The sequence below is a fragment of the Chelonoidis abingdonii genome, chromosome 10 (genome assembly GCF_003597395.2).
Source record: "Chelonoidis abingdonii isolate Lonesome George chromosome 10, CheloAbing_2.0, whole genome shotgun sequence".
NCBI lineage: Eukaryota > Metazoa > Chordata > Testudines > Testudinidae > Chelonoidis > Chelonoidis abingdonii.
Window position 1 is genome coordinate 57,237,556 of NC_133778.1, and position 24,000 is coordinate 57,261,555.

At 37.8% G+C, this 24,000-nt stretch overlaps 1 protein-coding gene across 5 annotated transcripts in view; it reads left to right on the forward strand.

The window, feature by feature from the left end:
* ZEB2 (zinc finger E-box binding homeobox 2) overlaps positions 1-24,000 on the forward strand; it is a 126,779-nt gene that overhangs the window by 94,737 nt on the left and 8,042 nt on the right. For 4 of the 5 annotated variants that reach the window (XM_032774489.2, XM_032774490.2, XM_075070241.1 and 1 more), the window contains 6 exons: positions 2,082-2,153; positions 10,406-10,594; positions 11,291-11,505; positions 13,938-14,046; positions 15,382-17,351; positions 19,386-19,566. In XM_032774489.2, coding sequence (XP_032630380.1) covers positions 2,082-2,153; positions 10,406-10,594; positions 11,291-11,505; positions 13,938-14,046; positions 15,382-17,351; positions 19,386-19,566 — 2,736 coding nt within the window. The remainder of the gene's footprint in view (positions 1-2,081; positions 2,154-10,405; positions 10,595-11,290; positions 11,506-13,937; positions 14,047-15,381; positions 17,352-19,385; positions 19,567-24,000) is intronic. The other variant, XM_032774492.2, reaches the window with a different exon arrangement.

The following is a 24,000-nucleotide window of genomic DNA, read 5'->3' on the forward strand; positions in this document are numbered from 1 at the left end:
CTCAGTGACTGGGTAGCTGTGCCCTCAGATGGAAAACGTATGATACTTGTGACTCCTAACTACCAGAAATCACATGAGATGATCAAGGAAGAAAATCACAGCAGCTATATTTATATCTAGTGCTGAACTTCTCAGAAATACCATACCTTAATTAAAATTTCTGGTAGGCAATAGTAAAAATATCACATGTAAGATTGTTTTAGCTGATCAATTATCACAACTGACAAGATTTTATTAGTGCATATTGAACTCCTAAATGTTCTGGATGCAATATGTCCCTGTGAAAATGTTCCCCAGAGAAGGCAGAAGGCCAGATCTGGGAAAAGAATCAAGCCTGGCTTGCCTGTTGTACAGTTTGAACAAATATTTTTCATCTGGTCTGCATATTATATGCTTTTGTACAAATTTAGCATCTGTTTGTATCTGCATATTTGAACGTAAGGGCTTTCATTATATTTTTTAATCTTCAAAGCCATAAACATATATATTTATACTTCAGCATTGTACAGTGATTGCAAAGCTCTGAATGAAGTCATTTTGTGCTTTAGTTTTGATTAGAATGATACAATTAGAATCTGTTAGTCTACCAACTAATTATTTGTAGAACGTGATATCTGAAAAATACTACAAGATTGCAAATTTAGGAATGAACCAAGAATGTGTTCTGTTTAAACTATTCCCCTGACTTCAGTCAAATCATTGTCATTAGATTAATACTGAGCCACTTTCTGTCATCAAAAGTTGTATCACAAAAATAAGGAATAAAATTTTTTATGTTTCATGTATCAGTAAGAATTTGAATAGTGTTTTGACCTCCTTGATACTCTGTCATTTTGATTTGCTAATCAACCTCCCTGTCACCAATTTATCACAGGTTCATGATCATTTGCGGAAAACTCTATTTTTGTTGAACCACTTCTGGATGCTGTTCTAGATTTCATTTCTGACAAATCCAGCTAAATATAAAACTTATCAGGCCCTCTGTTTAAATTTCAAATCCTAAGTACTGTTGTGTTTGCATAGAAAATGAAAGAAATAGATTAGATATTTGTGCATGTGTGCAAAGAGGAAAAGGAAGGGAATTGGCAGAAAGTGGAAAGCAATAAGAGAGAGAGAGCTGTGTGTATTTGATTTTGCCCATGGAAATCATTTTGAGGGCCAGATTTTCAAATGTGGGCACCTAAACTGTGTCCACCAAGTTTGTGTGAATACCTGTTGCATCTGCACTAACAAATCATCAGTATGAAATCAAGATGATAGGTACCTTAGAAATATCTACGTTAGTTGGATAAATAGATCAAAAAGATATTCTATCCATTAGTAGGCTGAAGATAGCTCCTCTTTAAAAACCCTATTTTAAAATACCTTCCACCCCAGCAACTTCACCAAAAGCAAATTGGTACATAACAAATAGATGGGTAGACAGTTAATTCTGTACAATAAGTATGAATTTTCATCTGAAATAATCCAGTTTTGAGGCACAAATCTATACTTTGCAAATGCAAAGGGAGCACAGACAAATTAAGCAAACATAATTTAGCTGTCCACAGTTTAAAATTTAGAAATTTTTGCACCCTCTGATATTAATACACTCCTTACTCCAAGTCTATATAGTTAAAATGAGGATGATAAATCCAATAGCAAGTGTATGATAATAATCTTAATAGACTGATCTGCTGTCCAAAACCTTTTCTTCTGTATTTACCATCACTTCATGTAATGTGCCTGTTCCTCCCAGGTAAAAATAATTAACTTGCAGTTGACTGATTATTAAAAATAAGAAGCTTTTTTCCACCACACTGCTTATTGGATTTGATATCAGAAAAAGGCGTTCATTTGGCCCAAATAAATACCTCTGGTTTTCACCACTTGCTGTAATGTTTAAAGTAAATAAGTTCTTGTCCAGCTAGCATGATTGAATTCATTCAATTACAAGAACAAAGCCATTGTATAGAGGCTTAGAACAGGCCTTTTCTCTGTTTCCTTTAAAAGAGTCTTCCTTGTTACTGCAGGGTGCTTGCTAGCTTTGTGAGCTGTTCAATAATTTGCAAATGCTAAAAATGCATGTGCTTATTTTGCAGAAGAAATGAAGGAGGAGTATGACACTATGGGGCCTGAAGCCGCAATTCAGACCACTGGAAACAATGGTACAGGTAAGGCAAATGGTCCATTTGAACATCATGTTTGTTCTGTGTCATTTAGAATTAGCTGTGAATGAAGGGAAGAAGTGGCTAAACAATTTATTTATTTGTCTAGCTGAACAATTGAGAAATGTTTAAATAATCATCCTGTTTTCAATCTCCACTCCCTCTCCCCCAAATTTGATTACAGTGGTACAAACTGGGTATGCAGTGAAAACTCAATCTCTCTTTTCCCCACCATGCCTCAACCCCATTCATTTTAACAGCATTATTGTAAGCTAATAGATTTTAGCATTGGGAGGAGACGTTTTTGCAGTCAGGGTGAATGAATGAGTTTAAAGTACCTGGGCCAAGATACTGTAGTCTTTTAATGAGAGAGACTGTACAAAGAACTTGATAATAAGGACGGAGTGCATTCTTTATGGCAACCCCATATTAACAGGGAACAGAGAGTGAGATACTTCAGAGAATCTGGATACCTTTTCAGAAACACACACACAACCCCCCATATATACACAGATACACAATTTAAATGCATATTTATGAGATTATTTTGTTTCTAGCTAATCTTTTTTTTCACTTTCCACATCTCTTTCTTTCCCTTCTTAAAATCCATGCATTTCTGTGGAAAAAGAAAGGGAACTTACATATTTTACAGTCATTATTTTTGAGCCATCTCTTTCTATAGCTGTGAAAGCCGTAAAAAGTTTCTGTTTCTATTGTTCTATCCAAATGAATTCTGGAGTTTGACCATGTTCTTCCCAAAGACCCTTTGCTATAGATGATTCATGCATTACTACATTCACCTTACTTTCTGCTAGATTTACACTTAAATATGTAGATGTTTTCCAGCACAGGTAAATCATTATGCATCATATTATCATGTTTGATTCATAGGTACTGCCTTCTTGAAATGTTATTATAAAAGATGGTACCCAAATGTTATAAGGATTTTATTACTCACACATCCTTAATGCTGGTACACGCCCACATAAAACCTACAATGTCCTTACTAAATAACACAAGAAATGTACTTTCTAATTCTTATGGGAGAAAATAATAGAAAAATAAAAACATATCAATGATTTTTTTCATACATTAGATTTATGCATGAAAAAGTAATGAGTGAATTAGAATGGAGTCACAGTTTATCATTATATATATCCTTAATAATATTGCTATACAGAACCGAAAATAACAAATATTCTAAAATCACTTGGTTTTTCAAGATATGTTCACATATGTGGTATTTGGAGTAACTGGACATGAAAAGGTTCAGATGTCTGATTCAGAAAAAAGGCTAGATTGTTATCTGATTTACCATTACAAGAATCTTTCAAGTGCCATCTTAGGCTTTGTGACTATCTTTCCACACATTTTTCTGACCATAACATGCCCTGACTCCTTCCTACTTGTTGTGTTGTCTCCTTGGAGGGGAGGAAACCTAGTGGCCTGTTGCCACATACCGTTCCTTTTCCAGTTTTTGATAGTCTCTTCTTTCTACTTTGTACTGTGGCCTTAGGTCTCCTCTTCAGGAGAAAAGTATTACAAGACCTGTCAGCTGACGGCCCCATAGATCATACTCTACTCTTAATCCAGAAAAGAGGTGTCCCACTCCTCCTGTAAACCAGTCAGAAATCATCTTCTGGGCGTAGACATGAGGCCCACAGCTCTTTCTCACTTAATTGGTTTAAATCAGTGTCATTCTGTTGTCTTCAGCTGAGGATCTGACCCAGGAAGTGTAATCACTCCTTGACAGTCATGGAGAGCTGCCTTTGGCCCTGTCTACAATAGGAAACTGTGCCTTGTTGAAGATTTATTTTCAAACAACAACCAGAAACCCTCTAAAGGGCCTCATTGCTTTGCCATTTAAAATGTAATAGTTACTCTGGAGTACTGAACTGTGGGACTGAGAAATCACAGACTACATGAAATGCCCACAACTTCTTCATGATTAGAGGTTCTCTCATAACCATAGGAGCTGACTCCGTGGGTGCTCCGGGGCTGGAGCACCCACGGGGAAAAATTAGTGGGTGCTCTGCACCCACGGCAGCCAAGCTCCCCCATCCCTGTCCTCGCCTCCTTCTCTCCCAAGCGCGCCACATGCCTGCTCCTCCCCCTCCCAGCCCTTCCCGCCCACCACCTAGCAGCTATTTGGCAGCGCTTAGGACTTTCCAGGAGAGAAGGGGAGGAGCAGGAATGCAGCACGCTCAGGGGAGGAGGCGGAGAAGAGGCAGGGCAGAGGCAGGGACTTGGGGAAGGGGGTGGAATGGGGGTGGGGTGAGAGCGGTGCAGGGGTGGGAAGAGGGGAGCAGGAGTGGGGGGTTCGAGCACCCACCGGGCAGAGAGGAAGTTGGCATCCATGGGTGGAGCAAGGAAGAATATCACACATAATGGCTGGCCTATGCTGGGACTCACCCTTTTTTTCCAAATCCTAAGAAAACTTTTGGGTTGGGTGGTGGGAAGAACCCTTATTTTAGTCATTTTTTAAAATAAACCTCAATAATAACAGGAACACCTTCCTTTCTATATACCTGTGTAACAGCTATTTCTATCAATGGCCCTGTCTACACTAGAAGGCAAGCTGCATTTGAAAAGCATCGTAGAGGATAACTTCCCACTAAATTGATCTTGAAAATACACCTAACCAGACTACGTAGACCAGGTCAGACCCTGCTCAAAAGCCTGCCCCTCAAAGAATCTTTAAGGGTCTGGCTAATGGGAAGAGAGGGTAGATGAATCGTTGTGGTATCTGAGACCTTGTCCTTTCTGCTGAGACCATTGATAAGAGTACTAGCAATGGCCGGCTCTAGGCACCAGCGAAGGAAGCAGGTACCTGGGGTGGCCAATAGAAAGGGTCTTGTTGGATTGGCACGTCCTGGTCCGCAGCAGCAATTCGCTGGTGGGTCCTTCAGTGCCTCGCTTCCTTTTCGGCGGCAGCTCTATCGCTCCGCTCAATCGGTCTTTTCTTTTCTTTTTTCTTTCTTCACCACTTGGGGCGGCAAAAAAGCTGGAGCCAGACCTGATACTAGCTAGTGCCATTTGTGAGGATTGTTCTTGTGATGTGGACATCTTTCCACTGGCAACTAGACTGTCTTCTCTAGCTCATTTCGACACCACCAAACCTCTGATGGTAAGGATTAGTGGTCACTTCCAACTGAGCTGGATTTAGAAGTGAAAGATCCTATAACCCATTGTTAATCCCTAGAGCCATCCAATCTCTATCTGAACGTTTTCAGATACTTTTCAATATGAAATAATGTACCTTACATCTGGCTATTGAGAAAAATAAAAAAAAAATATATAGTGAAAGTCACTTTCAATCACGTGACTTTCAGTCAGAATTTTGCTCTTGCTTCACTGAACTCTTGAAAACCCTATCTCTAAATAACAAATATTAACCTTTTTGGGAGTATGTTAGGAGGAATTCTTTGACATGCTCCTTGTAGTAAGGATTTATGTGGTCTGGCTTTGGTACTGTCTGTTGACTCAATTTCCCACAGTGTGTTGCCTCAGTTTCCCCTCCCAGATTGTCAACCACCAACGTTGAGTGTGATTAGGTCACTGAGGTGACTTAGCCCTCCACCAAAGGAGATGAACTAAGTCTGGGTACAGGTGAGGCTGAGTGCCAGTTCCCTTAGAGGACCAACTCACCCTGTGACACACCCTCAATAAAGACAACATCACAGTGATCTTCATTTGCCCAAGGAAGTCCAGATGGGACTTTTTTTTAGAGAGCATTATGAATGCTTCTGGATTGTCCAGGGAGCTCACTGCTAAATAATACAAAATGCTTCTTGCTCCTGAAGGCTTGGCATGTTACCCCTGTAAGGTTCTCCAATTCTAGGTGACCTCAGAAGACTTCATATCCAAGTCGCTCACAGGGTAGAACTAACTACAGAGTTATTATTTGGCCAGGCAGCAAATGTGATTGTTTTTAGGAAAAATTCACTGCAGTATGTCATTAACATAGAAAGGAAATAACAGAAAGATCTTTACTATGCTTGTGCCCTTGCTACTTTTATATATGGGTAGCATGAAACATTTTTTTTATCCTCTAAATTTTTATGCTAAGCAACATAAAGTTTATACAAGCAAAAGCTTCCACTAGAGTTAAAGGTATAGTTCATAGTTCAGCCATACTAAATCAATCTGCAAACTGTTTCTGAAGGTCTCTAAAAGGGCTACTTAGCAAAATGATGTACCATAAAAGCTGTTTTTAAATAGTTGATTGTTAGAATCATTTGATTTACTTCATTGGTCCGATTACTTTCATTACAGTTGGGATTTTTTTTTAGGAGATAGATGAGCAGATTCCCTGTTAATGAACAAACAACATTTCCCTTTTTATATTAATAACATCTGGCTAATAAGCTTTGGCTGTCGATGTTTTTCATATGATTTAAAGAAGGAGGAAAAAAACCTTCAGGGGAGAGGAAAACAGAAGTAAAACTTGGCAGGTTAGAAGGATAGGCCGTTTTCAGACCGTAATCTATGTGTACCAATGAGGGCCTGTCACTTCCTGCCTAATGAAGGCTGTGGTTTTATTAGTTTTGTTTGCGATTAGGAGCAGCTATCTCCACCTCACAGTAAGAGTTCCCACAAAAAATAACTGGTCTCCCAAGCTCCTTGAGTGTCCTCTTTGTCTCTCTTTTTAAAGATACTAAACACCTCCTTAATCTTTTCCTTAATGTATTTTATTTTAGCATGATGCTCTGATACACCAGCTTTTGGGACTGAAAATATTTCTACTCTCCATGCCCTAATAATTAAATAAAATATTACTTATTGGTGAGGTCACCTACTGTACTAAATGTTTGACTCACAGATAGGAGTGTGGGTTCTCTGTGTAATTTCAGTCCACAAGGGATCTATGAGTGCGGCTTTTTACATGGAAAACAACTAAGGGTTTAGGGGGAGGCACACCTAATGATAATCAAGTGATTTGTTTAGTAATACTAGGTGATTTTTCCATAATTTCTGAATTCTCAGCAGTAATGCATCTTGTAAGAGACTGACGAGCACATGGTCAACCTTTGCTATTCATGTTAATCTTTAATATTACAGTACCAGTAGCATTGTTTAAGTTAAGGATCTGTTAGCTTTTCTGCTAAATCCCCTTGTTTTTAGGGGTTTAAAAACTAGACATAAACATTTGCTTTAGATCCTGGATTCCATGCATATGCACAGAAGCTAAATAATCCACAGATTTAAGAATCACAGAGTCTATAGTATTACAATAGGCTAGTATAACCTGCTGGATCAAAATCAGCTTTTAAACATGTTCCTGGGCCAACCTAGACAGCCCAAGCTCAGGATTAAAACCCACAGACTAAGGGTGTTATAATATCCTTAATTCATACTGTTGTGCCTAATTACTGAAAAGGAACATTTCTGAATCAGGGAATACTAACACTTTACAGGCATAAATTACCTCAGGAGCAGCAAATTCTAGACACCATGGGAGAAGAAAAACATGGGGTTTCAAGCTTAACTTTGAACATTTCAGCTCTGCTATGAAAAAGACATACCCAGAACACAGCCTGATATTTCGGTGTGTAAATATGATTATGTACAAGCAACCACCATTTTGTTATATTCTCCCCACAACATAAAAGACAAATTGTTGCATTACACACATACATTCCCACTGCAATTTGCACTCAGAACTCCAGTCTTTCCTCCATATAATCATACCCTACTTAACAAACAAGTTCTTGTTTGCAAATAAGCATTTGGCACTTTGTATGTAACATATGAACTATATTAGGTGGACACTCTAATTGAACAGAAGCCATAATGATTTTTCAGATACATACAAAGAATCAGGAGCAACTCAACAATTTGCTGTTCCATATCCTCTTTCCTTCCATATAAAATGTCAAAAACTCATGGAAGTGTGGACAGCAATTTATAATGATGCTGGCCCTTCATTTGAACTGACAAAAATTTGCTTGTTTAAAGCTTATAGAGAAATTTTAGAGGACTTCTCACTGATGGGTTTAGCCATAAGAATCCCATTTAAATTGACAAGGTTTGTGTGGCTAAAACTCCATTCAGGGTTTAGACAGCTTCTTTTTTTATATAAAAAACTTATTTATCTCAACATGATGAAAGAGGATTTGATTTGATCAGTTCAATGTGTGGCGCTTGCATAGTGAATATGCAATGATTGGCCAAACCAGCTCCTCATGTTCATACTCCTTCAGCATTTTAGTATAGCAATTGAATAACAATCTCACTCATTCATCAACCATGTTGTCCGTCTTCAGTATGGCTGATGTATATTGGAGACTGTCTGGGGAAGCTTGCACTGCAGCAGTAGATACTGAATACCTGTTCCAAAGATAAACAGAGAATTTTTATCTCTTGCACAGCACCTTTCATGGGCCAGGTCTTATTTTATCCCAGCTGATTTCATCCATTGCTAATCTTGACCCACATTTAGGGACGCCACTGTGTTTTTAACTCATTCTCAGCAGGTTGTACATAGAGGAAAGATGCTGTATAGTCAGGGGAACTGGAAATTCTAATTGGCTAGAGCCATGAGATTGTTGCCAGAATTACCTCCATCTGTAAATTATTTCAAGGCACTTCCAGGGGTATATGGGAAGCAAACAAAGCTATGCTGAACTATCATCTTGCACTTTGATAATTGTTTTCTTATAAAAACTGTTTGTTTTTTTTGTTTTTAGGTAAATCTGATAAACATATTTTATCATTTCTCTCCATTATCCATTTCTCATAACTAAAATGTGGTAAAAATCTACTTTGGAAAAAACAGAAATGTTCAACTGTTTAACCTAGGGCACAATTTTCCACATTCAGAGAACACACCACTCTTGCCTGCATCTTCCATTTTTGTAGAAAAGTAAAAAATTGAGGCAGAGCTGCTAAATGGTTCAAAAACACGATGAACTTGGTTTGTCTCTCACTTGTGCTAGTTTTGCACTGTTGTAATTCTTCTTGGGCCTGATTCTTCTGAACCACTAGTTTTACACTGATGCAACTTTACTGACTTCATTGGAGTTATTCCTGATTTACGGTGGTGTAAGGGAGAGTAGAATCATGCCTGTTTTACTTTTGACTGGTTCATGAAAAATCAAATATATCACAATTTTGCTTTCTTATTTGTCCTACAGAAAAATACATTAAAAATGTCATTGATCATAAACTATTCATTTAATTTATGGTCTGTTAAAAATAACTATCTGAATTCACATTGTCTTTATTTAAAAAAATAGAGAAAGAAAATGGTCTATTTCCCAGTTCTCCTCTGCTTGCATTAATATTTGTCTATAATGTCCCAGACTTTATAAGATCTTACCTCTATGCAATATTCAAATTCTGGGAGAAGAAATGCATATTGTTAGCAACAGAATATTCTGTGGTTGAGAACATATTATACTTCATGGACGTTGCATGGACAATAAAAAATTAGGTTTACATTTTCAGAAAAAAAGCAAAACTTTAGCATGGACTATAAAAGTGGCTTTAGGCCCTGTATCCCAGTTATGGGCTGGAAACATGTGGTTCTATTTGTAAAATTGTAAGAGCAACACATTTTTCAAACAATGTATTTTCTCATTGTAAATTACCTAGAGATGAATTTTCCAGGAAGAAAAATAAGGTCAATGTTATGAATTTTAAAGAAAGCAATGTTTTGTTCTTGTAATCAGAAAAAAAAATGGCACAAGACAAGGCAGTTTTGAAGGGGTAATTGGTTGTGTGTTTCACTACTCACAAATTACAGACCTACACCCGTGAGGTGCTATGCAAAGAGCTGAGCATCCTCAGTTTAGAAGGAGTCAGTGGGAACTGAGCAGGAAGAGCAGATAGAGTAGAAGTCCCCAAGGTTTCAGTTCTGCAAGTTCCTCTGAGCAGGTGGACTCCTGTACCCACACACAGAGAGCCACTGAATTCACAGGAGTTCCCTGAGGTCCAAAAGTCCATCCATGCAGAATACTAACTTGCAGTATCAAGGCCAGTAAACTTCTGCTTCCCTGATTCACGAATGGTCTCATTTAAGTAATTTGGCCCAATCCTACACCCATGAAAGTCAATGGCAACGCTCCCATTGAATTCGTTAGGAGCTGGAGCAGGCCCAGTGAGACTAAAAGTCTGCAGCAGGATCAGGCTCAAATCACAGACTTGTAGCTCCAGCGCAAGTGTCAGCATTTCTTGCAAACAACCATATAAACTTACCTAATCTTACAGGGAAAATGCACTCAAAACCACTTCTTTTTCCCTTCCCCCAATTTTAGTTAAGAATGCAAATTGCACGTCGGACTTTGAGGAATATTTTGCCAAAAGGAAACTGGAGGAAGGAGATGGGCATGCAGTCAGCATAGCAGAGTACCTACAGCGCAGTGACACAGCCATTATTTACCCAGAAGCCCCTGAAGAACTGTCTCGCCTTGGCACTCCAGAGGCCAATGGGCAAGAAGAAAATGGTGAGGCTGTAATTCATTTTTAGCCACTATCCTGACTTCTTGCAGCTGTTGCAATTATAAATGCACTACATGCCTGGGTGTTTACCTTAAAAATTGAAGAGCAGCTGCAGAGGCATGGAATTTCATGAGCAAAGATTGGAACTGTAATTTTAGTGTATTGTGATTTTTTAGTCAGCAAATTATTTTGTAGATGAAATAAAGAGCAAGAACAATTAAAACTTAATTTAAAAAGGAAAAATGCTCTCTCTATGGTTTTAAGTTTCTGAACTATTCAATTTTTACATGAGAAATTTAGGATTATTGACCTATAACTCTCTTACTTCTTGGTGAATAATTGAAAAAGTGTCCATGAGAATGATTTGGCCGGTGTCATATTAACATAACAGGTTAAAATGAAATGCAAATCGTCAATTGATTGAGAAAAATATTTCTTTGTTTTTCAGCTATTTAAGTCTTCAAAAAAGCTAGAATAAGGACTTTAATTAATTTTCTAGCACAGTATGAAATGATTCATACAAGTTTGTTGTGGGTGTGTAAGGGCAATGTTGTGTTCTGAGGCCAGTTTGAAATGATGGCACTCTAGTGTAGCAGATTGCAATGATTCCTGTCATACCATCTTGGGCAATAAGCCCATTAGCTGCCATTGATTTACTGACCTTTTGGCCTGCTTCTCTCTCTCTTGTCTCTCGGTTACAGACCTGCCACCTGGAACTCCAGATGCTTTTGCCCAGCTGCTGACCTGCCCCTACTGCGACCGGGGCTACAAGCGTTTGACATCACTGAAGGAGCACATCAAGTACCGCCACGAGAAGAATGAGGAGAACTTTTCTTGCCCTCTGTGTAGCTACACATTTGCCTACCGCACCCAGCTCGAGCGGCATATGGTGACGCACAAGCCAGGGACAGATCAGGTGGGGGGTTGGTTTTAAGTGATTTCTTTCTATAATAACCCCTTAGAGAAACGATATTGCTTTGATTGGCAATCATTATTAATTTTTCATGGCATTTTGAAGATGCAGATCTTTTAATGGTAATAGCTTTAATTGAGGTCTAAATGATTTTTTGATGGTCTCTTCTAATATGATTTAATAGTCTTATGTTCACGATCGAATGAGTGTGTTAATTTCTAATTTAAAAATTTTATTTGCACTTTAACTTGACTTTAGTTTCGTTTTTATGTTCCTCAAAAAGTGAACAAAACTGTGGCATTTTAATTATACAGTATTAAACATCTCAGCAATTTTAATTCCATTTTTCACCTACTTTTACTTTGCAGTTTTTGCAACTAGGAACTCAAAGACATGGTAGAAGATCTACTAATATTTTTTTTCATTATTTTTGAATAACCTTTTCAATCACATAAAATTATGCATATTTTGCATTTAAAATAAAATTACACATTTTTAGAGTAAATCTTTTCATAAAATGTATAGGTTATGTTTTTTGAGTATGCCAATAACTTATGCACACGTTAGGATTGCAGTATCACTATAATATATATATCCTACTAGCATATCTGTTATAAATCAAAATGATTGTTCCTTGATATGTTAAAAGTAACCTTGCAACATTATTGCTTGCATTATTTAGTTCATTTCACTATTACATTTAAGCCAATGCTCTGTGTTTTGAACAGGTGACTGAAGCATCCTTTCATTCACAAACTGATTACTCAAAAAGGCTGCATCCCAAAGCTTTTTACATACTGTACGAAAACTATTTCTTCTGTTCCCTAGAGAATTGCCTCTGATAACTGGTGTTATGGAGTGTTGTAATGGAAACACAACTGGTGTGTCTTAAACTTAATAAATGAGTGTGTGTATGTATCAAATTATATAGGCTTTATACCATATTTATTTTTCTGAAACAAAATCTAAACTAAAAATCATAATCAACTATGTATCTTTTAATAGATTTTTCTCAGCATAAGGTAAATACAGTTAAGCAAACATACATCTTCTAATCATGCAATTTTGCAATTAGCATTTTTAAGAGAACAGTATCTCTTGCTTGATCTTAAATCAATATAAATGATTCTGGTGCAGTTTCTCAGATTGCTTCCTTTTCAGGGTTTTCTGGTAGGCAAAAACATTTGCATATACAATTTTTTTAATCTAACACAATCTGAGGGTTTTTCCCCCCTTTTGCTTTATATTATTAAAAACACTGGGTTAAAATGCCTAGATATTTATCCAACATAACTGTCTGAAATTTCACATGCAAGAGTCTGATTGTGTTGGCGCATTATGAATGATAGCTTTGGTGTTGAAAAGTCCCCTCATTTGCTCATGGCATTTACAATTAGTAAATTAAAATGATTGTATCATATTAACAGTGGCACAACTAAAGTTTATAGTAGTCCTCTGAGGGCTATGGGGGGAGACAAAACAGCTGTTGCTGTTTGTTTATGCAACTCAGCAACATATGAGCGCTGGTCCCTCAATGGCGCTCGGCGGGCTGGGCTCTGCTTGATCTTTGAAGGTTGCTGCTGTTTGAACAAACCTCCCTGTGTCCCATGTAACACCATCTGTCTCACTAGGAATGTGGGAAGATTCAGCACACCCTAGCAGTTGTCATACCGTTTCTATGCTGTCTTTTTTGCAATAGGCTTTTGTGTCATTGCTACTTGAAAAAAGCTGACCTCCTACCTTGAGCATCCAGAGTGGATGACTGTATTTTTTTTCAGAATTCAAAGTCACAGTGCTTTTCTCACTTGTTCAAAAAGGTCAGCTGTGTTTGATTATATCTTTATGCTGCTTTTAACTTGTCCTTTCAACCAACTTTTCTCTTGTTTTGCCCCTACTCCTTAGCACAGCACTGGGGGGGAGGAGAACCCACCATAAGAAAGGTAGCTGAAATCTTTCCTGCTGGTTTGTGATAAAAATTTTCCAGCAGCTACAGCCTCATGCTGAAGATATTGTGGCATATATTTGATAATGAATGAAATCTGAAATGTAACACTGTATTTTCTACTAGTGCAGTAAACAGGATTTTTAAACAAGAGGCGTTCCACATGTTTAGAAGCTAGGACTAATAAGAACCACAAATCTTTTTACAAATCAGTTTCTCTCATCATACCTAAAGCAATACATTTCTGATGAGAGACTTAGGAAATAATTCTAAAGCAAATATCGAATGCTCATCTGAAAGCACTTTTGCATTTGTTTCAGTTTACTGCCAACATTTTGATTTTTATTGCAACACTGATGAGACATATAAATGTATATGCAAACCTTTTGGTTTGCCTGATAAATAGAGAGTTAAATTAATTTTGTTTTTTTTTAACTAGAAAACTCTTGGTTCCTCTTTCATAAAATTCATATCAGAATCTTTTCTCTCTAAGCACCAAATGCTGACCCAAGGAGCAGGCAATCGCAAGTTCAAATGCACTGAGTGTGGCAAGGCCTTCAAATATAAACACCATCTGAAGGAACACCTGCGAATTCACAGTGGTGAGTAGCAGAGGTGCTGCTGTTCTCATTTGCATTTTGTTTAATTAGCTGAGTTTTAAAGATTGCTTAAAATTTACACAATTCTGTTTGTAGCTTCTTAGAGATACTAAGGTATTTCATAAACAATATCTGATTCATCCTCATTTATCATGCTGTTAATAGCATGATCTTGCTGTAAGATTTTGATATAATAATGCTTGTTACAAAAAATAATAGATGCTTTGCTGTGCTGCTTGAGTTCAGAGGAATTCAGAAATTTTTGTTTAGTTGGCTTTTGGAGGGACCAAATTTTAAAAAAAATGAAAATGTCCAAGTGGAAATAAATGAAATATGGCTCATATGTTGCGATAATGGGCATCTGAGGAATGACTCATATTGTATTGCAAGCTAAGGCATTTTTTTCTATCTAGCTATCAATCTAGCTATTTAGCTAGCTGGGGTCTGATCCAGCAATCTGATCTTTACAAGCTGACACTTTTGTCCACACAGAGACCCCTTGAGCTCTTCCCAGCCGCAAAGGTCCATCTATATGCATGTGATTACTGAATCAGGACCCAATTTTTTATACAGTGCCCATCCTTGTAGTATCTGAATGCATTTTTGAGAAGGCTGAATTGAATTTAAGCTTTATGGATTTGACTGCCCTACTTTAGCAGAAGACTTACCTACATGTGACAAAGAATACCATTTTTCAGTCACTCTGGTGACTTTCAGGCATTGTGTTGTCAAATGAAAAACAATGATTTATAATTGGCCTCAGCAGTGCTAAGATTAAGGCCATACACCTAAACTACAGTGCGCATCATTAAAAACTCAACTATCACTTTCCAAGTTGCAATAATAGTATCATCTACTCTTAGAATATGTTGTGGCACTAAGGATGAGTTTTAATTGTGCCCACTGTATCTAGGAGGTGACAGAGCTCTACATAACCAGGGTCCGTAGGCATACACTCCTTTAGTAACACATGTAATGTCACTAATAGCACTGCCTCACTAGCAGAACTGGCACAGAATTGCTTGGCTATCACAGGCATGTAGTGAGCCAGGTGGGTTTTTTTGTATAGGTCCCCACAAAAGCTAGGATCAACCTCGAAACAAGAAAACTCCACAGAGGTGATATGGGGAGAGATGCTGGGCTCAGCCATGTTCATAGGATTCTTTGGCACCCAGAATAAGTGCGGTAGGATCATTACCTCTCTCTCCCTGTTAGCCAGTGACAACATCAATATCTAATTAGGTAAATGTATAAGATCAATTGTTATAGCAGTAATATTATTATTATTATTATTATTATTAATAACATATTAATGTTTGGTTTTAATTATCATTTTAGGTGAGAAACCATATGAGTGTCCAAACTGCAAGAAACGTTTCTCCCATTCTGGCTCCTACAGTTCGCACATCAGCAGCAAGAAATGTATTGGCTTAATCTCTGTAAATGGCAGAATGAGAAACAATATCAAGACGGGTTCTTCTCCTAATTCAGTATCTTCCTCTCCTACTAATTCAGCCATTACACAGCTGAGAAACAAGCTAGAGAACGGCAAACCACTTAGTATGTCTGAGCAAACAGGCTTACTGAAAATTAAAACAGAACCACTAGATTTCAATGAATACAAGGTTCTTATGGCCACACATGGGTTTAGTGGAGCTAGTGCTTTTATGAACGGTGGACTTGGAGCAACCAGCCCATTAGGAGTTCACGCTTCTGCTCAAAGTCCAATGCAGCACTTAAGTGTAGGGATGGAAGCACCACTACTTGGGTTTCCTGCAATAGGCAGTAATTTAAGTGAGGTGCAGAAGGTCCTACAGATTGTGGATAACACGGTTTCCAGGCAGAAAATGGACTGCAAGGCTGAAGAGATCTCAAAGCTGAAGGGTTATCACATGAAGGATCCATGCCCTCAAACAGAGGAACAAGGAGTTACTTCACCTAATATTCCACCAGTGGGTCTTCCAGTAGTGAGTCATAATGGTGCCACTAAAAGTATTATTGACTATACATTAGAAAAAGTCAATGAAGCTAAAGCTTGTCTCCAGAGCTTGACCACAGACTCAAGAAGGCAGTTCAGTAATATTAAAAAAGAGAAGCTGCGTACGCTAATAGATCTGGTAACTGAAGATAAGATGATAGAGAACCACAATATATCCACTCCATTTTCATGCCAGTTCTGTAAAGAAAGCTTTCCTGGTCCCATTCCCCTGCATCAGCATGAGCGTTACCTGTGTAAGATGAATGAAGAAATCAAGGCAGTCCTTCAACCTCATGAAAACATGGTTCCCAACAAACCTGGAGTGTTTGTTGATAAGCACGCCCTCCTGTTGTCATCAGTACTTTCTGAGAAAGGAATGACTAGCCCCATCAATTCATTCAAGGACCACATGTCTGTACTTAAAGCATACTATGCTATGAATATGGAACCCAACTCTGATGAACTACTGAAAATTTCCATTGCCGTTGGCCTTCCTCAGGAATTTGTGAAGGAGTGGTTTGAACAAAGAAAATTCTACCAGTATTCAAGTTCCAGATCACCATCACTGGAAAGAACCAGTGCCAAGGCAGTGCTGGCTGCCACTAACACTCCCACTAAAGACTCTTTGTCAGCCAGATCTCCAATAAAGCCTGTGGACTCTATAACTTCACCATCTATAGCTGAACTCCACAACAGTATTACTAATTGTGATACTCCTCTCAGGCTAACAAAACCTACACATTTTACCAATATTAAACCAGTTGATAAATTGGACCACTCCAGGAGTAATACTCCTTCTCCTTTAAATCTTTCTTCCACATCTTCTAAAAACTCCCATAGTAGTTCTTACACTCCAAACAGTTTCTCCTCTGAGGAGCTTCAGGCTGAGCCTTTGGACTTGTCTTTACCAAAACAAATGAAGGAACCCAAAAGTGTTATAGCCACAAAGAACAAAACAAAATCTAGTAGCATAAATTTAGACCACAACAGTGTTTCTTCATCATCTGAAAATTCAGATGAGCCGCTAAACTTGACTTTTATCAAGAAGGAGTTTTCCAATTCAAATAATCTGGATAAAAGCACTAACCCAGTGTTTGGTTTGAACCCATTTAGTGCCAAACCTTTATACACAACACTCCCACCACAAAGCGCATTTCCTCCGGCCACTTTTATGCCACCAGTCCAGACCAGTATTCCTGGGCTGCGACCATACCCAGGACTAGATCAAATGAGCTTCCTACCACATATGGCCTATACTTATCCAACTGGAGCAGCTACTTTTGCTGATATGCAGCAAAGGAGAAAGTTCCAGCGGAAACAAGGATTTCAGGTACATGGTCATAATTGGTTTGTTTTGAAAGGCTATATTTCAGTATCCCTCGTCATGTCCTTTTATATGAAAAAAATAGTCCTCAAAGTGAAATGAAACCTCTCCAACAGACATAGCAGAATTTTAGCTTGAACTTGAAAATTATGATGGGAACATTTATTCAACCCAGAAGAAATATGAACACATTTCATATTTAGCTTTTAATTTCATTAGGGTTATATTTGTCCTCCATGAGAATTTTATATACCTATCAATGGCCCAGAGAATTCCCATTGACAGAAAACACTGCCCTGTACCTCCATAATGGTTCTGCACCACTAAAAGGCCTGTAGGCTCCCTAACACCATGGCTTCATTGGAACTGCTCTGCCTGGAACTTCCCCCAGCTCATGGCAGCCTCCAAGACCCACAGGAGGACTCCATATTTTCTTAACTAGTTTCCATGAAGCCAGAGAAAGGACAATGTGTATCTCTAACCTTGGCCCTGCCTCAGGCCAACCTACACCTCCCCTCAGCACATACATTTCCCATTACTTACCCCTACATTGACTTACCACACAGAGGCTTGCAGGAGGGCCAGAAATGGAAAGGAATGGTCTGTGGAAGCGGTATCTGAGCCCACCCATTTCCACGTAAAGTCCCCTCCATGTTTATATCTAAGGGGCATGATTTGGGTTACATTTGTTAGTTCTTAGGTATGATCCTATATTCCTTTCTCAGGTAAACTCCCATTTAAGTCAATGAGTAAAGGGTATATGATATGGTCACTTAAGTAAATATGCCAAAAGATTAGTCTAGCGAAATCACTTTCCTCTACAGATATTCATAGTGTGTAAGAATGTACATGTGTTTATATATTAAAATATAATGTACACAGTTTAGTTAAATGAGTTTAATTGATTATAGATGAATAAGTTTTTACATTTGTGGACATTCCCCTATGACCTATTATGCTCCATTAGTAATTTTACTAACAATGTTTTATAGTTTCAAATGTGAAAATCAGGTATGGCTTAACGTTATAGCCTGTAATCCCTCTTTGCACAATAGGAGCATAAATAGCACTGCACCTCCATAACAGCTGTTCCACCATTCCAATTTACAGTACATCTGCCCTCTTTGTAAATGTATTTAAGCCTATTTAATCTTCTCTAATATTAATTAGTGCAAACTAGTCTAAGAAAACTGAACTGTGTGATAGCAAATGGAAATGTATGTTATCATGCAAGTTTGCACTCTCTTTGGATCAAGACAAAATAAATATCAAGAAATTTAATAATTTACTGATCCACATTCATTATTGCTTAATGCTGAAGGCTGTTTTAACATAGATAGAACATTGATAAGAAGTGTTATTAATATTCCCTATTTCAAATTACAAAATTAAATATAAAAATATAGCTTGAGGCCTTTAGTTGGGAGACATACATTTAAATGGATTGCATAATAATAATATTTTGTACCTAAATATAAAATTCAGTTAAAACCTTCCTACAGTTACAGAATATATCTACGGTTCCATGTTTTGACAGAAAAGATCTTTAGTTGTTTCTTATATTTATTTCATAAAAGATATTAAAATATCTTTTATGATCTTTGAATGTAGTCTTTTACATTATCATTTCCTGCTCCCTGAAATACTTAGCATCTATATCATAAACACTCTCTGTTTAGATAATTCATACAACTGCTTACTACAGTGTTCAAAAGAAGACAGAGTTTTCTAATGCAGTTGAAGACCAAGAGGGACAGTGACAGAAGCAGATGTTCCTTGGTAGCAAGGTCCAGTCCTGTAAACATTTTCTACTCGGCGTAGTTATTATTATCATGAGTAGCCCATGAGCCAATGGGACTAGTCATGGTATTAAGCATTGTGCTCAGAAGTTTTAGCAGGATCACGTCCTTGCTGAGTAGCATTTTAAGTCTTATAGAATAGCTCCCTAATTCTATATACTGTAGGAAGACAAGATGCTGCAGTAAGCCACAAAATACAGGAAGCACAATGTTTTACATAAACAATTTGGTTACATCACAGGGAGAACTGCTTGATGGAACACCAGACTACATGTCAGGCCTAGACGACATGACAGACTCTGACTCCTGTCTGTCCCGAAAGAAGATCAAGAAGACAGAAAGTGGCATGTATGCATGTGACTTATGTGACAAAACATTCCAGAAAAGCAGTTCCCTTCTGCGACACAAATATGAGCACACAGGTATGAATGCCTTAAATGTGCAGTTAGACTTTCATTGCATGTTGTACATTTCATAATATTTAATGAGTACGCTTGTGCGACATAAGATGCAGCATATGCTGAGACTTTCAACAAAAAAGAAATAATGTATTTTGCTTAGCTCAGATTGACTTTTTTTCTTGACTTGTTTATTTGTTGTTTGTGCTTTTTTGTTTGTTTTGTTTTGTTGCATCTTAATATTTTTTTTGCTCACTCCAAAATACAATGTACAGACTATGAGCCCAGTCCTGACAGATCTTGTCCCATTGAAAGCAACATGAATTGAGGGCACTCAGCAGCTCACAGAATAAATCCCTATGTTAACAAATTTCAAGTAAGGCTGGCCCGGTGGCATAGTTAGAGAATGAAATTTGATATATTACAAGGCCTGAAATGAGGAGTGATATTGTTTCTTGCTCAGGATCTGATCCCGCATTTTTAAATCAATATAAAAATTCCCTTTGCCTTAATGTAAAGTGTAAAACCTGACCCTCAATGAGCTATTTAAATGGAGTAAGTCCCTCTCACTGGCCTGAGGTGCCTAAAGAGAAAAGAGGTTGCATGTTACTTTTCACTTTTTACTGCCTCATTATACAGCAATTGTTAATTGTTTCCAAGTGCAGGTGGTTTTGACTACTGTGGAGAAGGGGTGGAGGTTAATGTAAAATGGGACCCTAAGATAAAGAAGTGTGTAAAAGCCCTACAATCCCCACTTACATTGGCCATGATAGACTATCTCCTTGACTTGAGCCTAGGGCAGAACTGGATTAGGAAGTGAAAAGCCCACACTTTAGTTCAAAATGTTTTGGAAAGGGGAAAAACAGGACTTGGGCTCCAAAAAACAATACAAACAGCTAGTTTCTTGAGACAGCATAAACATGTGAGACCAGTTTTCATGTTTCAGGAAAGATGTCAATCTCCAACTGCTTAGGCTAGTACTTCATGCCCCCTCCCCTCACAGACACACACACACATATTTCGGGAATCCATCTGTAGATCTTTATAATGTGAGACCTCCTCTCCTTTCTTACGTGCCTTAAGGAGCTGTAAAATAGTTACCAAATTGACATTTAAAGTATCATCATTGGCATCTGAGGTTCCACTCATTGAAATAAATGCACACCTCAGAGCTAGTGTATAGGCTCTCTGCAAACTCAGGCAGACCTCTTTGAACTGATTACACTTGCTTCACATTTTGAAGGTTTGTTTCACGGGTGTAACTGCTAGCGAAGGACTTTTCTTTAAAATGAAAGTTGAGCATTTCCTTGGGGTGGTGCACTCTCACTTTGAGAAACATTGCCTTATGGGCAAGTATTTTTATAATTGTTCATTTTGGGGTTTCTAGCATCTTCCTCTGAAGCATCTGGTGCTTATCACTGTCAGAAACTGAATACTGGAGTATCATTAGTCTGATCCTGCATGCCAGTTCCTATTGCCCTAAATCAAGAGGACTCATAATAAAGACATCAAACAGTGGGGTAGCATTACTCCCCCCCCTGCAATCATGGTTCTGAGCCTACTGAGATGCCCATGATAACCTTCTTCAAGTTGCAGGTAAAAATAAAAAGGAATTTGAAGAGACATTTTAGAAAATGCTAGTGATAGTGTTAAAACTGAGTTATAAAAAAATTACTGGCATGTTTTAAAAAACCTATTAACATTGTCATGGAAGTTTAGTGGCTGAGGTTTGGATTGTGCTATAGATAAATTTCATCACCTTGTGATCATTCCTTCTTACACTTTAGTTCTAATTTTTTAGCTAAATCCCATAAGAAAAATAGGAAGGAAGTTAAAATGCTCATGGGATTAGGAAAGAAAATTAAAAGCAACATTTTGAACCAGACTGGTTGGTTCATTGCTGAAAATGAGTTTCACATTGCATTATTCAGATCAAATTGTTTATTCCATACAAGAAACTTTGAAGGCTTTACATCCCTGCACCTTTTCTCTCCTGAATGATTTTATTGCAGCCATCTGCAAACACTATGGTTTACCACATGACTACCGTAAAGCTCTTATGTTAGAACTGGCCTTCATATATATCGGGATCTGGACATATGGTCCAGTTCCATAAAGTTGGTAGTCCATAAGGTAGACAGACATACTGTTGAAAGGCTGAAAATTTGACATTTTGAAATGCGAGCAATCACCTTGATTTGCAAAATTTACCATTTGCAAAATCAAAAATATGTTCTGGTATATAAAAAGGACTACCTACTGCCTCGAAAAACATTGTCCAACTATAGGATGCTAACCTTCCTCTCTCTTCACTGCTCTGCTTCTCTTGGTTTTTCAACTATATGTCTATCAATTTTATGGGATTAGCCTTATGATCCAGAACGTATATATGGTGTCATATTTAATACAGTAGAACTACAGTAAATCAAAGCTCTAGTGGTATTTACAGAGAGGAAGGATGGTTTTGTGGCAAAAGCGTAGATGCTGAAGCTACGAGATGTATGTTCTGTCCTGCTTTGCCTCAGACTTCCTCTGTGAATTTGAGCAAATTACTTAATCTCTCTGTCATCTTCTCCTATACGTGAACAGGGGGAAATTATACTAGCCTACCTCTCAGGGGTGTTGTGAATCTTAATTCAAGAACTCTGAAATCCTCTGATGGAATTGCTATATAAAGTGCAAAGTATTATTATGAATTTGTTTTATTTTATGAAACTTCCAAATGTCATGTTTTGGAAAAAGCTATAGTTATGAAGCTGCAATTGCATCTTTTATGATATATGAGACATTTCAATCTGTGTTTAAGGCAAGGCACTTTGTACCACAATTAACTTCTACTTCTGGATTCTGGATCATTGTAACAGTTGGCCAAAACTTTTCAATTTCAAAATTTTTTGTCCAAAAAAGGGAGTAAATATTTAATGAAAATTTTTCACAAAATGTTCCTCTTTTTTGCCCATCTCTAATCTTTATCCTTTTTACTTCATTTAAAAAAATGTCTTTTAGGGGCAGTCAGAACACTTCCTTGACCTTCCTAGAGTAACACAAATAGAGAATATTTGATCCCTTCTGAAGTTTGCTGTTGGATTCCTATTTTATTTCACTTTCCCAGATAGTCTCTTTAGAATGTCCTGGTGCTCTCTTATTATAGCAGTTATGTCCATGAGATGGCAGGACATTTTTATAAAACGTAACAGTGCTAAACCTCAATCATTACTGGTGAGCTCATTTTACCTGCTGACACATCAATCACATATATTATCTATTGATGCTGTTGTGTTTGTCTGAACCCATACTAAAAATCTGCAGTTTGTCAGGTCTCTGCTTTATTGTTTGATCAATCAATGACATATTTCATTATTAATACCTTTCAGATCTATATGGTATAACCAGACTTTAGCCAGTGCTAGAACAGTCAGATACAGTGGGCTGGAAATTAAAAGTCCAGACTGACTGTGGAGAATTATCCAGGCCAGGGGAAAATTCTGTAGGTGAAAATTAGGGAAGGTAGCATAACCACACTATCTGATGCCAATTGCCTCACCTCACATCTGGCTGAAGGAGAAAGAGAAAGTGTGTTTGGGGAGGCCTAGGTATCTCTTGGATGTCAGAGTGGAAGGGGGTGGGATGGAGCTGAGCTCCATAATGCCTGATCCTTCACTGTTATAGAAGCAGCAGAAGCAGCATAGGTTAGAGTAAGCCCTAGGTGCTCCAGATTTTATCAGGGCTGAGGATCAGACAGCTAGAATCACTGTCTAGTATGTCCAAGCGCATCTCGAATGTAGTGAAGATTTGGGGCCAGAGACACTACAATCCATAATTTGGAGCTTCTAAGATATGTCATTGCCTTTCTGAAAAACAATTTTGGATAGACTCTGAGCTCTGTAAAATGCTGCCACCTGTAACTTAACTTACACAAAGAGGACTTGTGTTATTTCTGGATGAATTGCATTGGTTCTCCCAGGTTTATAATGTGGTACACATTTTGTGACCAGTGTATCAGAGTGTCTGTCCTAGGGCCAGATTCTGCCAACTTGACTTCAAAAGGTTGTTTGACTTCAAGTGGAACCATGTGTTCATGTTAGAATAAGAGGCTTTATAAGATCACAGTTACTTAAAAATCACCTGACACTGCTCTGTATTTAGGTTATAAATAGAAAATTATAACAAATGCTAGGTAGCGCGGTGAGTTAATACTTCAGTTTTTTTCACATGGGAACAGACCCTGAATCTAGTCATAAGTTAAAATTAGTCAGGTAGTTTCATTCTCATTCCCTTTTGTTTATAATATTTAACCATAACAAAATTCGGTACAGTATTCATTTTCTGCTGAGGAGAGGCCCAGAACAGAAATAGTAGCAATTTTGCATTATAAGATAGGTATTGTGACGGGTGAATGTGTATATGAAGATCCACGAGACTGAATAAAGAGTTAGAAAACCTGACTTTTAATGATAG